This window comes from Lepidochelys olivacea (genome assembly GCF_965140295.1).
Source record: "Lepidochelys olivacea isolate rLepOli2 genome assembly, chromosome: 6".
Classification (NCBI taxonomy): domain Eukaryota; kingdom Metazoa; phylum Chordata; order Testudines; family Cheloniidae; genus Lepidochelys; species Lepidochelys olivacea.
In genome coordinates this window covers 46,834,591-46,851,357 of record NC_140416.1, presented here as the reverse complement: position 1 = coordinate 46,851,357, position 16,767 = coordinate 46,834,591, and the positions used below count along the sequence as shown (strand labels likewise).

The 16,767-nt window shown below is 40.9% G+C and overlaps 1 protein-coding gene across 4 annotated transcripts in view; it reads left to right on the top strand.

Annotated features, from left to right (window-relative positions):
- Positions 1-2,665: 2,665 nt before the first annotated feature.
- The window catches only part of LOC311521728 (uncharacterized protein), a 68,225-nt gene continuing 54,123 nt past the window's right edge, over positions 2,666-16,767 (top strand). For 3 of the 4 annotated variants that reach the window (XM_084630256.1, XM_084630257.1, XM_084630254.1), the window contains exons 1-7: positions 2,666-2,822; positions 8,793-8,850; positions 10,284-10,427; positions 11,707-11,856; positions 15,037-15,159; positions 15,781-15,948; positions 16,381-16,566. In XM_084630256.1, the coding sequence (XP_084486382.1) occupies positions 8,806-8,850; positions 10,284-10,427; positions 11,707-11,856; positions 15,037-15,159; positions 15,781-15,948; positions 16,381-16,566 (816 nt within the window). In that variant the 5' untranslated portion in view covers positions 2,666-2,822; positions 8,793-8,805. Of the gene's footprint in view, positions 2,823-2,912; positions 2,929-8,792; positions 8,851-10,283; positions 10,428-11,706; positions 11,857-15,036; positions 15,160-15,780; positions 15,949-16,380; positions 16,567-16,767 lie in introns of those variants that run through there. The other variant, XM_084630255.1, reaches the window with a different exon arrangement.

Genomic DNA, 16,767 nt, shown 5'->3' with positions numbered 1-16,767 from the left:
TCCATTGGTTTTGATGGAGTTACTCCTGCTTTACACTGATGTAAGAGCCCCGTTAGTCCCTAGACTCCAAGGAAAACATGTCTGCATGTAAACATAGTGTTTTAATATAAGGTGTAATTTAGATCTCTGCATAGAAGCTTAAATCAATTTGATCAAACTATCAATACATCAATTTTCTTTATTTGTACAAGAAAGCTTTCACTGAATGAGTTTATTGAAGGAGCACAAAAAAATAACTTGGTGCTGAAAATACTGTAACTAGACAACAGAAGAAAAGCAAGGTGATCTGTGATGCAATTGCAAAAGAACAAAAATAAAAACAAAAGAGATATCAGAACATCAACTCCAGTGTACATATTATATGTGATTTACCTTGTCAAGCCAGAGAGGAAGCCTGTTATAATTTTACACATTAGGGAACACATAGTCCTTGCACTGCAAATCTTTTATTCACTCAGAAACAAAGGATGAAACCATTTTCATGTCATGTTGCAGTGTTTGGAACAGTATATAATTTATCAATATGTGGGATTGAAAAAATGGGAGGGAGGCACTTTTGGACACCACATTTTAAGAAAGCTGTGGACAAATTGGAGAGAGTCCAGAGAAGTGCAACAAAAATGATAAAAGGTTTAGAAAACCTGATGTAGGAGAAAAGGTTAAAAATACTGGGTAAATTTAGTTTTGAGAAAAGAAAACTGAGGGGGGACCTGATAACAGTCTTCAAATATGTTAAGGGCTGTTATAAAGAGGAATGTGTTCAATTGTTCTCCCTCCTACTGGAGGTAGCACAAGAAGTAAACAGCTTAAATCTGAAGCAGGGAAGATTTAAGTTAGATATTAGTAAAAAATCTCTAACTATAAGAATATTTAGTACTGGAACAGGTTACCAAGGGAGGTTGTGGAATCTTCATCATTTAAGGCTTTTAAGAACAGGCTAGACAAACGTGTGTCAGGGATGGTCTTCGTATACTTGGTCCTATCTTATTACAGGGGGATGGATTAGATAACCTCGTGAAGTCTGCCAGCCCTACATTTCTTTTAGTTCTGTAGTGAAGTGGAATGAAAAATCCCAAATTGTTTGTATGGATAGCATTGTACAAATTGCACTTCAGGTTAATGGAAAATTGTGTATACAGTAAAGAAAACTACTTCACCATAGGTTTCAGAGTAACAGCCATGTTAGTCTGTATTCGCAAAAAGAAAAGGAGTACTTGTGGCACCTTAGAGACTAACCAATTTATTTGAGCATAAGCTTTCGTGAGCTACAGCTCACTTCATCGGATGCATACTGTGGAAAATACAGAAGATGTTTTTATACACACAAACCATGAAAAAAATGGGTGTTTATCACTACAAAAGGTTTTCTCTCCCCTCACCCCACTCTCCTGCTGGTAATAGCTTATCTAAAGTGATCACTCTCCTTACAATATGTATTCACCATAAGCAGTACCCACTCTATAGGATATTCAGCAAGTATTTTAGCAGTAAGGAAGAGTTTTGCTATCTAACATACTTTTTTACGTAAAAAAAACCCAAGGAGTACTTGTGGCACTTTAGAGACTAAGAAATTTATTTGGGCATAAGCTTTCGTGGGTTAAAAGCCACTTCATCGGATGCATGCAGAGGATTAAATACATTTATATGCCAGAAGATGGCGCTTTTGCCTTGTTTAAACTGTTAAATCTGCATAAATCATCTTTACCTCTCTTGTGACCATTTCTCCTAACGTTGCATTTTTTATGTGTTTTTTCCTTTTTGAGAGGAAATTTTTCACTTTGATTGTGCAACAGCTCCTTCCTTTAGGTGTTTGTTTGTTTGTTTTGCCTGAGGGTTTAATTTAAAAGATCTAAGCATCATATCTGCAGTAAACTAATTTCCCTGGAAGCATAGGTCCAAATCCAGCCAGGTGCTTTGCCTACAGTTAAAATATACAGGGTTCATTCTTCAGAAGTGCTGACCACTCCTGTTAAAGTCAGTGGGAATGAAGTCAGCACCAGGCCCATATGGCTACGTATCTGTGAAAAGGTGTTTGGGTGGCTGAACTAAGTGATCAGGAATCCTGTCAGCTTTGTACTGATTGCACATGGGGCATATGTAAGTGCTGTTATATAAATAAAAAGATGGGTCCAGATACACAGGCCCACAAGGCGCTGAGACACAGCCGGCCTTGCTGGTGAGGAGGGTCTCCAGGATCTTGTAAAGGGATTGTTATCCCTGTTTGATTGATGGGGAAACTGAGGCACTTACGGTGACACAGTGCTGGGACTAGAGTCTGTGTGAGGAACATCTGCTCAGCAAGGGCAAGGGCAAGCGCGACCCCTGCTAGCCCCATGACATGCCCTGGATCTGGGGTCAGGGATGCCGAGCCCTGAGCCCCCCAGAGGAAACGACACTTGACTTTCCCCTCCCTTCACACAAGGGTGGGAACACACCCCCCCCCACCTACTTCCCTTCGCCCCTGGACAGCTCCCCCGGCCCTTTGTACAAGCCCCGCCCGCCTGGCGGAGGCTCCACCCCAGGCAGCTCCCCTCCCCCGCGCGTTCTCCAGGGGGCGATGACGCGACTGCGAGCGGGACCGTCTCGCCATTGGCTGCGCTCTGGGAGGCGACGACGCGCTGACGTGTGCCCGGCCGTGGTGCTGCTGACGCCGGGATGGTGGCGAGTTGTTGTCCCTGCAGCACCTGGGCCGGGCCGAAGAGGAGGAGCCGGAGCCCTCGCTGCTGCAGCCGGCACCGCCGCCCCTAGGGCGCGCTCCCCCTCCCCGGATACCCTCGTGGCCCGGCCCGGCCCGGCCCCGCCCCCCCCGGTGCGGCTCGCAGGTGAGCGGGGCCCGGATTCTCCCCCCTCCCCCCCCCTCCGGTGGGGCTCGCAGGTGAGCGGGGCCCGGATTCTCCCCCCTCCCCCCCCCTCCGGTGCGGCTCGCAGGTGAGCGGGGCCCGGATTCTCCCCCCTCCCCCACCCCCGGTGCGGCTCGCAGGTGAGCGGGGCCCGGATTCTCCCCCCTCCCCCACCCCCGGTGCGGCTCGCAGGTGAGCGGGGCCCGGATTCTCCCCCCTCCCCCACCCCCGGTGCGGCTCGCAGGTGAGCGGGGCCCGGATTCTCCCCCCTCCCCCACCCCCGGTGCGGCTCGCAGGTGAGCGGGGCCCGGATTCTCCCCCCTCCCCCACCCCCGGTGCGGCTCGCAGGTGAGCGGGGCCCGGATTCTCCCCCCTCCCCCACCCCCGGTGCGGCTCGCAGGTGAGCAGCATCGGGTCCCGGACCGGCCTGGGCGCAGCTGGGGAGGGGGATGACTCCTCCTCAGCCGGGTCCGGCCCAGCCTGCGGGGAGGGACGGAGATTGGGCTCCTATTGTCTGCAGCCAGGCCCCGTCCGCCCCCAAGGACGTAGTGGCTGGGCCGGCGGCAGCACTCGGCGGTGCCCTCTAGTCTCCTGGATCCTGATGGTAACTCGGGACGCTCTTGTTGCGTTGCTCCGTGGCGCCCTGGCAGCGCAAGAGACTGGCCCGTGCTGGGACACGCGACTTCAGTACGCCCGGGGTTGACACCGCCATTGGGGAATACCCCTTTCTCCCCCAAACATGGCATGTGCCCTGGAAACCCGGTTGGGAAAGGAGGGCCACTGTAGTGTAGCTGTTGCCTTGGTTATAGGCTCAGGCTAGAGCTGCAGTGGGCTCCCAGGACTGTGGTGTAGTCATGATTGAACAGGAAATATTCAGGAGAAGCGTAATCCATTGCATCTGAATTCCTGGGGCATCTCACAAAAAAGGGCATGCCCAGTGTAGCATGGGGGAAGGAAGCTCAGTAAATCAGGAGGAAAAAGTGAATTAGGCGTTTCTAGCACAAATAATAGACATATCCAAAACACAAGACCTGGTAGTAACGAGGGACTTTAAATACCCAGATATCTGCTGGAAAAGTAATACAGCAAAACACAAAATCTCCCATAAGTTCTTGGAATGTGTTGGGGACAACTTCTTGTTTGAGCTGATGGAGGAAATAACCAGGAGGAGCCATTTTAGACTTGATTCTGCCTAAAGGGAGGAATTTGTTGTAAATCTGAACGTTGAAGGCAAGTTGGGTGAAAGCATTCATAAAATAATAGGCTCCATGGTTCTAAGGAAAGGAAAGAATGAGAGCAGCAAATTAAGGACAATGGACTTTTAAAAAGCTGACTTTACCAGACTCAGACAACTAATAGATAAGGTCCCATGGGAGGAAAATCGAAGAAGAAAAGGAGTTCAGGGGAGCCAGCAATTTTTCTTGTTAATATTAAATAATAATTTTTAGATAATATTAAAGGCACAACAGCAAACTATCCCAATTAAAGGAAAGAAAGGAAGAATAAGAAGAAGCCAATATGGCTCCTTCAGGACACAATGACTTGAAAATCAGAAAGACAAGAAAGTAAAAGTTACATATAATTCCAGGCACTTCACACCCACCTGAATTCCACTGTAGCTTTACAGTTATATTTTCTTATTTTTTGAAAAAGGTCTTTCTTCCCTGCTGCTTTGTGAAAATCCTGTGTGGACAATGAAAGTGAAGTTACTATAGAGGAGAAGTAATGAAACTAACTACCAAGTGCTTTAAACTTCATATTGCGAATAAAGTGTTTTCTAATTTTTCAGTTATATTAATTTAGGGTGTACTTGCAACTTGGAGTAGGCTTGAAGTCAGATAAACGTGTGTAGGCCAAAAGGACCAGTTTGAATAATTATCTCCCCTATTTACAAATAGTCAGCCTACTTGTCATTCCTAGCTTATGACCCTTCTTTCAGAATAGTAAAAGTTATGCAAAACAGTCAAAAATAACTTGAGATTAAAACATTACTGTTTCTCTTCATAAGCTTGTGTTCTGGGACTGAAAACTTAAAGACCCTTAGGTTGACTGCTTTTGTTTGTTCTTAGCCTAAGGTTGAACTGTTCAGTCTGACACCCTATTAGTTTTCATATTTGGTATTAGTTTTAATACATTAAAGACAATTTTGTAGTGTTTTTAATATAGTGTCCAGTTTTTTTTGAGCGTCTGATTTTCCATGACCATTCTCAATGAGGACAAAAGCCATTTGGCATTTGTAGAGAAATCTTGACTTACAGATAACATTTGTTTGATAACAAACATACAGCACAGCTTTCCATTAACTGAGCATATTTAAGGATGGCGCTCCAGATGTATGGAAACGTGCTGTGTTTCTGGTGCCCTACACGCTCAAATACATGTGTTTAATTACTCCATCTGTGTTAATGTAAGAAATAAAAGAAGGTACTCAGTAATGTAGAATGCACCATACACACAAATATCTGAGTTACCTTTTGCTGTAGGTTTCATAACCTTGAGTTTGCTGACTTCATTTTTATTCTCAACCACAATGTTGTCTTTTAACATAGTTTTTTTGGCATCAGACACAAAGTGGAGGAATAACTGCCCAAGCAGGCAACATCAAATTCAGGATTCATGGAATGTAGAGAGGATGGAAGCAAGATAATGCTATGGCAATGAACAAACTATTGAAAGTGTATATTTCCCCCTAAATTTACACATATCAAGTACAAAATAAAGGATATTTTACATTAAAAACACTTAGTAGGGTCTTACTTACAAATTCCACCAATGTACATAGTGTGCCCCTTTGCCCTCACTGGTGAATGGGGAGAACTACCATTCACATCTAGTGTGGGGGTAGAAAGGAGTACCTTTTAGGGCATCCTTCTTTGCCATCCCCATATTTATGGAAGAGGGTCAGAGAGAAGCACATAATTCCCTGACAGCCCCTTGAGGACAATTAAATGACTACTCATGCATATAGAGCTATTTCTGTAAGTAATATTTAGGGTTGGGGCAATTTTACAAATACATAAGTGATACTATCCACATGCGTACAGCACATGTGAGTGTTTGTAGGAGTGGGACCCTCGTTAGCAATCATTTCTGCTCCTCCCTCTCATGGTGTATTACAGTAACCACTCAGTTCGGGCCGTACTGCTTCCGTGGCTCAGTGGAGACCAACATGATGTCCCAGAGGCTGTACGGAGGCACAGGGCCTCTGTAGTTTCTCCCAAGATCTGTTCAGGTTTTGTGGGCTTTCCCCAATTTTCCATGGTGGAGAAGAGGTTTTCCTGGCATAGTGGGAAGTGGTACATAGTGCAGTTAAAACAAAGATGTTGTCAAAGCAGAGTGCATGAGGTGAGGCAATAAGGACTGAGATGGATGCTGTACTGGGGCTGTGCAGAGATTTGAAAATGAGTGTGAGGAGTTTGGAATTGATATGGAAAGAGAGAGGAAATGAGAACTTTTATAACTTCAGGAATGGTCACTAAGTACATTGGGGCCTATAGATAATTAATGTTCTGCGTAGCAGATAGGCATTTGCTTGTTAAGTTCACATCTGAAAAATGCACACATGGTAAATGAAGTGGAGCTCCATTTAACTTCTTTGGAAGGAGAAAGAATTGAGTTGTGTTTGCCAGGATTTGATTCCTAAGGGTTCAGTTCTTATAAACTTGATGCTTATACTCCTAAAAACCATTTCTTCTGGCTGATTTAAGAAAAACAACTCCCATCAGTATCTCCCAGTTGACTTGATAGGTAAAGAGAGTCCAGTGCAGGTGTGCTGCCCAACTTGTTTTTGGTTCTTGCCCTTCCTGAAAGCTCCTTAATTAACATCCGTAATGTAAATAACATGTCAAAAGTATTGGTCAGGGTATCCAAGGGGATGTGGTATGTAGTGAACTAAACTTGCTGCATCAGCTAATGCTTGTTGGGTTTTAAAGCATTTACAAGTACAAAAAATTTACACACAGCCCCAAGCTACACTGAGCCAGATTCTGCCTTCATTATACCCTTTCATTTTACTAGGAATGCATAGGTATTATTGAAGGCAAAATTGGGTCTTGTGACTCAAGAGGGATGCAGGAAGGAGAGTTTAAAAACAAAAAAAAGTAATGATATCCACATCCAGGTCCCTCTGTGATTCATAGGTTTTTAAAGCCAGAAGAGACTGTTATGTTTCCTTCATAACACTCTGATCCCTGCTTCTAGCTTAGCAGTGGTAAATGCTCAGCTTTAATAACAGTCTGTGCTCTCATTCTTCATTTCCTTTCAGATAAAGTATGTGCCAGCATTTTTAATAAACTGATCTGCTGAATTCAGAAGCACAGCTGTTCTGCTGTGCTTTTACTGAAACCTATACATGCAGATTTGAAAAGGCAAATTACATTCCATTGAAAAGTGTTGCTTGTGGGACAGGTGACTGAACAGATGCTGTTTGGCTTCTCATTTGTTGTTGCAACTTAAAGACTGGCCAAAGTCAGAAGTACAGCAAGATGTGTGTAGTATTCTTAATGCAGGCCATCAAACCAAATGTGATAAATTATAGCACAGGCCTCTCTTGAAGAGTTAACTAAATTCTGTCAGATGAGCCAGATGTTCTTAGTGCTGCGGTACATATAAATTTACATTTGAGCTGCCTGTACTGTGGGATTAGCTTTCATGTACATGCTGACAAAATGGATCTGATAGGAAACTTGCTTTAGAAAGATGTGATTAAATTCAGGAAGGCCTGTTCTTGCAATGTGTGGCAGAGCCATTAGTGTGAGTAACTCCTGCATCAAGGGGAGAAACATTTCAGAGACCTTGAAATGTTTGAAATAGAGGAGCCCCAAAGCTGCATCGTATCAAGTTGGCTACTAAATTTAAAAATTACTTATAATTTAGGTATCAGGCTTTTTGAAAGCTTGTGTTTAGGTCTGAACCAGAGAGGTGCTGAGCACCTGCAATTCCTAGTTAGTGCCCTTCTCAAGATTTAGGCCCTTAGGCATATGAGTGGGAGATGCTCAGTTGTTGTACAGTGTGATATGCCATAGTCAAGGCTACGATTTAGTTAGTCATGGGTATTTTTAGTAAAAGTCATGGACAGGTCATGGGCAAAAAACAAAAACTCACGGACCGTGACCTGTCCATGATAGGAGAGTACAGGGGGCCAGCGGCACCAGCTGCTGAGGGCTGCAGACTGTGGTTGTGCCGGCTGGCTAGCCTGGACTGCAGCTGTTCTGGCCAGCCGGGGACCGCTGCCTGGGGCTGTGGTTTTTCCGGCTGGCTGGAGCAGCGGCTGCTGTGGCTGTCCCCAGGGTCCACCTGAACAGCTGGCCCCTGAGCCAGCTGTGTGGCCAGCCCTGGGGTCAGCCACACTGGCCCCTGCAGAAATCATGGAGGTTGCAGAAAGTCTCAGAAAGCCACAATGTCTTTATTTTTTGTGCAGAGCAATCTGTTCATTCTGTAGAAATATGAATTGGAATAATATTTGTCATACTGCAGAGGCAAATACAGCATGAGTCTAAGGTCAGGTTATATGATAGCAAACTGAGTACAGTCTGTACCTTTTATTTGTAGGTGGAAATAGCACTAGTGCCAAAAAGTACTTTAAGGCACTTATATTTTTAAGATTGTCTTTTTCAGTTTAATTTCCAAAAATATTTGGGATGATAATGTTGGTACTTTACGGAGGCTTCCCTGTCTGCAGAAGTAACATAATGTACAAAAGAATTAAACAGCGCTTTCTTCATAATCAATAGCAACTCGTGATGTGACTTGGGTGTCAAAGTTCCTATCAGGTTTCAGCAAATGGGTTGTTTTTTTGTTTTTTTTTAAAACAATATTAAATTAGCTTGAATTATCTTGAACTGAAAGGTCTGGAGAAAAAATACCAGAAAACAAGTCTGTTATGTATATAGTTTTCTAAGTGGTACTGATATTCATTGCAGTATAATTGTATTTCCTTATTCCTTCTCACAGCCATCTTGAAACTATGTGGAAATGGAGCACTGGAGATGATTCATCCCCTAAAGCAGTAGTAAGTATTTTAAAAAACAAAACAAAGCAAAAACTTTGTAAGTGCTGACTTTTTAAAAAACTTGTGAATTTTAAAAATTTCAATTCAAGATGTGGTAATAAGTATTTGCTTTTTTGCAAGGGCTGTTGTTTAACTTGCTTAACCTGTTCTTCTAAGATAGTCACTAAAGGTAATGGTGGCTTCAATGCTTCCAGTCCAATTAGCTTTAATCTTCAGAGTCTAGCCACAACTACACTGCTCACTTTCGACGTGTTTATCTTGAGTTAAGAAAAGATCAGCAGAAGCCACGTAAACATTAAATTAATCCCTTTTTGCAGACTAGCACTTGGCTGTACATATCATTAGTTGCATTAACACCAGCAGCGAACCTCAAGAATTAAAATCATGCTGACTATTTAACCGTCAGTATTAGATTTAAAATGCATGACTCTTGAGGCTTTGGATTATTTTTGCCATTTTCAAGATTATTATATTTAATAGTATGAATCTTATAGCTTGTAATGGGAAGAGTTTTTCTCTCTTCTGCTGAAAGTACTGCCAGGTATCTAAAATTAGGCAACATTCAGTGAAACTATTAATCTTTTCTAGTAATGGGTAAAAATCTCTGTGTATCACTTCTCATCCCTCTATACAAGAAAAGTTTCTAAAAACAACACAAATGGATTTGTAAAGTAAATAGTGCTGTAATTTTGTGCCAACTCCTTTTTTTTTTTTTTTAAACAATTTTTTGTGGTGAGAGGGAGGAGAAATGCCTCTTTTCTCCCCTTACTTTTTTAAGTTTTTCAGCTGGTTCTGTTGTTTTAAAAGGGTAGGGTGCTGTGGATTCCTTGGATATTTTCAAGAACTCTCCCTTGAGCCTTGTCCTGACAGGTGCATGCGTTCCACCCACAGCCTAGATTTCTGCCGCCAAGCCTTCTTTTGGCAAGTGATCACACTTCAGTTGAGGTGGCTTCTAATTTTGCAGTGGAATTGACTGGAAATGAGAGATTTTATTGTTTATGGTGGCACCTACAATGTGCTAGCTGCTTTCCAGGCAGACAAAAAGGGGCAGTCTCTGCTCCAAGGAGTTCAGAATGTAAAGACAGCCACGCATAGAGTAATGGAAGGGGAAAAACAATCAGGGATTTCTTTATCATGTCAGGTTATAACAGCATAGTGTCTCCACTGTATTGTAGTACAGTTTAGTTTGCACTGAAGGGAACAATGTGTGTTACAGAGATTTCAGTTACCAAGGTTTCATTTCAGTGCTGCTTCTGTAACTCATATTTGACAAATTATCCTGAAGCTGTCTAGACGGTATGTTTAAGTTTTAAAAATACTACCCTCTGCCTAAATTTGATTGGGTTGGCTGAAAAGCTGACGACTGTGATTTGTGCACAGCCAGCTCTGTCTGCACCATTTTGTCTGATCAAAAGTATACTTAATGTCTGTAGGCTCATGGCTCGCAAGATGCAGCAAACATGTCGGTGGCTGATTTGACTGAACAGCTGACACGTACTGAACAGCTGGTAACACAGCTCAAAGAACTTATCAGAGAGAAGGATAATGAACTTCGGAATAGAGATCATCGGTTAAAGGTACTGTGTGTACACATCAATGTGACTGACTGTTCAGCTGCAGAAGAAAATGAACTGCAGTCATGTTTTCTTGGGTGAATAAGCTGTTTTCCTAAAAACAGGCTTAAGAGTCAGTTATATCAATATTAGGGACTAAGGAAGCAGTGATCACAGTTTGCAGGTCCATGGGGATACATTACAGCTTCCTACCAATTTACCTCCTGTTTCCAGAATTGTAACCAGCTTTGGGTATTACATAGGCAATCCCCAAGAAAGAACAGATGCTCTTGATAAATGTGGGGGACTATTATCAGTTGCAAACTGAAGGTTGTGCAAAGCTGGAGAGGGACTTTTTCCTCCTTTTAGGTTAATATTGTCCAAAATATTGTTTCACATTTGGTTAGGATGCAGACTTATCCCAGACTGAGCTGCTTTAGATAAAAAAATTACTTTTCCCTCCAAATTTCTTTCAATCATAATTTCTGTATTCCTTAGGTACTGCATGTCACCCTTGATTTTTGGCCACAGTAAATGGAAGGAATGTATACTAGATGTGCTATAGACTGTTGAGGGATTTTCACCATTAACTTCTTTGATTAGAGCTCATATTTGTCGTGAGTTCTTGAAAGATATGTTTTCACCCTTCTGTTTTAATGGGACATTTTCATGTTAGTCTAAAAATAAGTTTCAAAAGATGGCCTTTTACAAAACCTAATATTGAACAAATATTTTTTTGTTAAAACAAATCAAACTAAACTATTTTTAATGAAACATTCCACTGCAGTGTTGTGAATCTAAATGTAGCTGACCAGAGGCACAAATGATCAAGTGACCAGCATTCATAATATCGGTGTAGTATTTAGTTTGTCATAAGGAAGTGGAGCACCTCATCCCAGTTACATTGTCCCAGCTGAGTAAAAAGCTGAGATAGTGTAAGCTGAGTCACCTGCCTTACAAAAATAGGGCCATTTAGGTGTCTGCAGTCAGGCATCTGAAAATTAAGGCACTCCAAATCACTATGTACTTTTGAAGGTTTAGGCCTTGAAGTAGTATTACTAGGAAAGGAAAGGAAAATTTCTTTAATATATAATTTTTAGTGTGATGCTGCCCCTTAAGTTTCAATACCTGTGAGTATCATAGTAGCCCAGTGCAGACCCTTCGCAGTAATGAAAGGAATTTTATCCAATTGCTTTATAGTTGCAGGGCTTCTGGTCAGGAAGTTAAATGTCCTTGTGGAGGTAGAAGTTCTTGGTAACTGTTTTAGATTTATGATATTATATATATACTCTGATGTTGGTAGGAAGAAAAAGAAGCTTCTGAAGCCAAGCTTTCAAAGATAAAGCTGCAGAACAAAGCCAAGGTAACATCACTAACCTCACAACTGGAAGAACTTAAGAAGCAATTATCAGGATCAGAAGGACAAGAGAAAAAAGCAGAGCAAAAAAAGAGAGTGAGTTTGTCCTTCCACTTTTAAAGTTAGACTTCAGTTTACCACGATCCTGTAATCAGATCTGCATGGGTGGACCTGATTTTAAAATCCAGGATCTGAGATGAACTAGTTGGGTCAAATTAAGGCTGTGTGTGTGTGTGTGTTTTCCATCCATCTTGTATATTCATCCACCCATCCACTTTTTTATAGCTTTTTACAAAAGTTAAGAAGTGTTTCCATGGACATTCCATTCAAAATGTAATGGAAACTATTTTTAAAGGAATAATGATTCCCTTTGGATGTTTGCACCCCACGTTTTCCTCCATCTTGCTAACACATGAGAACTAGAAGAGGAAACTGGTTAGAAAGTAACTAGAGCTGTGAAGCGTTTAAAAAAATTAATTGCGATTAATCGTGCAATTAAAACATTAATTGTGATTAATTGCGCTATTAATAATAGAATACCATTTATTTCAATATTATTCACATTTTCAAATATATTGATTTCAGTTACAGCATAGAATACAAAGTGTACAGTGCTCACTTTACATTTATTTTTTATTAGAAATATTTGTACTGTAAAAAAACAAAAGAAATAGTATTTTTCAATTCACCTAATACAAGTACTGTAATGCAGTCTCTCTATCATGAAAGTTGAACTTACAAATATGTCAGAAAACCCCCTGCATTCAAAAACAAAACAATGTAAAATTTTAGAGCCTATAAGTCCATTCAGCCCAATTGCTTAGACAAACAAGTTTGGTTACAATTTGCAGGAGATGATGTTGCCCTCGTCTTGTTTACAGTGTCACCTGAAAGTGAGAACAGGCATTCACAAGGCACTGTTGTAGCTGGCATCGCACGATATTTATGTGCCAGATGCGCTAAAGATTCATATGTCCCTTCATGCTTCAACCACCATTCCAGAGGACATGTGTCCATGCTGATGATGGGTTCTGCTCAATAAAGATTCAAAACAGAGGGGACTGACATGTTTGTTTTTATCATCTGAGTCAGATGCCACCAGCAGAAGATTGATTTTCTTTTTTGGTAGTTCGGGTTCTGTAGTTTTCGCATTGGAGTGTTGCTCTTTTAAAACTTCTGAAAGCGTGCTCCGCACCTCGTCCCTCTCAGATATTGGAAGGCACTTCAGATTCTTAAATCTTGGGTCGAGTGCTGTAGCTATTTTTAGAAATCTCACGTTAGTACCTTCTTTGCGTTTTGTCAAATCTGCTGTGAAAGTGTTCTTAAAACAAACATGTGGTGGGTCAGCATCCGAGACTGCTATAACAGGAAATGTATGGCAGAATGCGGATAAAACAGAGCAGGAGACATACTATTCTCCCCCAAGGAGTTCAGTCACAAATTTAATTAACACACTATTTTTTTTAACGAACATCATCAGCGTGGAAACATGGTGGTCGAAGCATGAAGGGACATACAAATGTTTAGCATATCTGGCACTTAAATACATTACAACACTGGCTACAAAAACGCCATGCGAATGCCTGTTCTCACTTTCAGGTGGCATTGTAAATAAGAAGCAGGCAGCAATATCTCCTATAAATGTAAACTAACTTGTTTGTCTTAGCGATTGGCTGTACAGGAAGTAGAGCTGAGTGGACTTGTTAGGCTATAAAGCCACGGTTCTTAAACTGTGGTTTGGGATCCCAGAGATGATGATGACCCCATTTTAATGGGGTTGCCAGGGCTGGCATTACACTTGCTGGGGCTTTGGGCCCCCCAGACTGGGGCAGTGGGGCTTGGGCTTTGGCCCTCCCACCCGGATTGGCAGGGCTCAGGCAGGTTCAGGGTTTGGTCCCCCCTCCTGGGGTTGTGTAGTAATTTTTGTTGTCAGAAGGGGGTCACGGTGCAACGAAGTTTGAGAACTGCTTCTCTAAAGTTTTACATTGTTTTGTTTTTGAGTGCAGTTACATAGCACAAAAAAAAAAAAATCTACATTTGTACGTTAAACTTTCAGGATAAACAGATTGCACTACAGTACTTATATGAGGTGAATTGAAAAATACTATTTATTTTGTTTATCATTTTTACAGTGCAAATATTTGTAATAAAAAATAATATAAAGTGAGCGCTGTACACTCTGTATTCTATGTTTTAGAAACTAATATATGTGAAAATGTAGAAAACATCCAAAATATTTAATAAATTTAAATTGGTATTGTTTAACAGTGCAATTAATTGTGATTCATTTTTTGAGTTAATCGTGTGAGTTAACTGTAATTAATTGACAGCCCTAAAAATAACTACTTGCAAAAGTGAAGGGGCCTAGTCAGTTTTTATTATCCAAGGCCAAATGTGAAAAATACACAAATGGCAAATTAAATTAGATAAGAATCTTTCATTTCAGTAATTGAAATATTATCATAAACGGGTTTAAAAATGTTTTTAAAAAATCAGTATTTCTTTAAAACAGCATGATGTTTGACACATTGGTACAATTGTACATGCAGCTTGTAAAAGAATTGATTAATGCTTCAATCTTTATAGTTTTTTTGTTTTAGAAAACTGTGCTGCTATTGGACATAACTTTAAAGGGCTAATAGATTTTATGCATGTCTTCCAAAGCATATGGTGGTTGATAATTTAACAGTTAACTTACTAATACAATTGTGATCTGTGATGAAGATCACTGGTCCTTGCTTGGAAAGCATGTAATTAGGTTGTCAGATTTGTAGATGCACGTTTTGTGATTGTAAATTGTAAATAATTTATACAAATTAGTTATCTAGTACATTTTTTTTTTTTAACAGAATTCCAGGTAGTAATGTTTCACTTCAGGATAGTTTGATATATACTCTAAAAAATAACCCCTTACCCCTTCTCTCCATCCCTTTCATTTTCTGGCTATGTGGATTGTGCTTGCCAGGAGAAATGTGTGGACTTTTTTTTTTTTTTTTTTTTACAGGATAATGCATGTCCATCCAGCATATGTGGTCAGCATGATATACTTAAATTTTGAAGGTTTTGCACAGACTTGACATAAATTCTGTGGCTTCTTTGTTTAGTATTTTGTTGGGACATTGAAAATACGGGGGTCCTGAGAGGAACTCTGAAATGTGCAGTAGTATTTCATAAGTAGAATGACAATTTGCCTTGCAGTATTGTCTGAATTAGTGGAGTTGTGGAAACCTTTTATTTTGCCTTTAGAGGCTAAAATCTCTCTCTCTTTCCATATAGGTATCTAGAGATGGTGACCAGGAAAATGCTGCAGCTAACCGTGGGAAATTATTAGTACTTAGAAGGAGGGTTGAAGAACTAGAATTCCAGAACACACACACAAATGAAGAACTACAAAAAAAGGTAGGATATTATGTGATGTTAACGAGGGGTTTTCATCTACTCAGTGTAGAATTACTTTTAATTTAATTACTTTTAAGACTGAACAGATGCGTTGTGAAAATAGCCTGTAGAGATATCAGTAGAGGCTAAATGCCAGATCCTGCCCCATTGAAGGAAATGGAAGTTTTGCCATTCCTTTTATTGGTGAGGAGTCAGGCCTTAAATTTGTTGTTGCTGTAGTTTACAAATAGTTGGAATTGGAAGCACTGTGAATAGGGATAATGGTAGCTTGCCAACTCTCTGATTTTGTCTCAAAATGCCACCTGACTTCTGTTTTCTTTGTGGCCTATTTTTTTTGGCAACAATGGGAGTAAATGTAAACAAGTGATGGCTTTCCCCAGACTGTAGCTGTGCTGTACAGAGGCCTTGTCTGTGAACATTTCTGTTGGCTATGGAGAGCTGCAGGAATGCTGATTGTGCAGAAATTGCATGGCTGAGAGGGCCAATACCAGGCTAAATATTTATACCATTGCAGTCAAAATTTGATCATGTCAGAAACTTGACTTTCATGGTCTCAGTAACCTGGAAGAGGGTGGGTGATAGACATGTAAGTTACAAGTATAGCTATCTTTTCATTCCCAGATTGCCGAATTGGAGGCCCAGCATCAGCGAGGGGCTGAAATGGATGCCATGCTTGCAGAGAAGGAAAAGAAACTAGCTGAAAAAGAAGCCTATATCATTGATTTGCAGCTAGCATGTGACTCAAGCAATGTTGCCAAAGAAACATTTACTCCTAGTGAAGAATTAAAGGTATACCATTAGTATATGTTTATGTTCATGGCATCTGAAGTGGCGAATCTGCATAGACCTATATGGGTTTTCCTCCACCCCCCCAGATGCGAGAGTCAAAGGATCCTGCTCCATTATACTAGGGGGCATACCCCTATGTCTTGCACCATTGCTTAGATGAATAAAAGTCCTATTCTGATGAGTTCTAGTTAAGCTGATGAATTTTTATTTGTACATAACTTTTTTCCAGTCCAACTTGCAAAAACATCTTGAAATAATTCTTAGTAGTATTTTGGAATGAGCTAGCAAATTTCACTGACAACATAAAACAAAAGTTGAAATCTAAATCTAAGCTAGCTTTAGCTTTGTAGAGGCTAACGAATTCACGATGCTGTCATTTATTTTTAGCCCAGGTTACATTTCTCTAATTGTCTTATATCTTGCACTCCAAAGAATCAGCTGTCTGTGAAAGAGTCTTCACTGCAGAGCATGCAGATTCTAGTTCAGAGCCTTACCAAGAAGGTTGGAGATAGCGAAGAAAGATGTAGCCTACTCCAGGAACAGATTGAGAGTCTTAAAAACCTTCAGAGCAAAGAGAGAGATCGTTTCCAGGAAAGAGAAGCCATGTATATAGAAAATGTAGGTGAACAAATTGTAAATTCTTTGGTGTTTAGAGTTGATACAGTGGATGTGCCAGTTACCACTATATCTCAACAATTAATTTACATCTGCAGTTCTTGATTTTTTTGAAAATCCCTTCAACAGTGATCTAGATGGTAATTAGACCTTATGTAACAGTGAATTAGGAAACAGTTTTTAGTGTTCTGTGGGTGGCTTGTG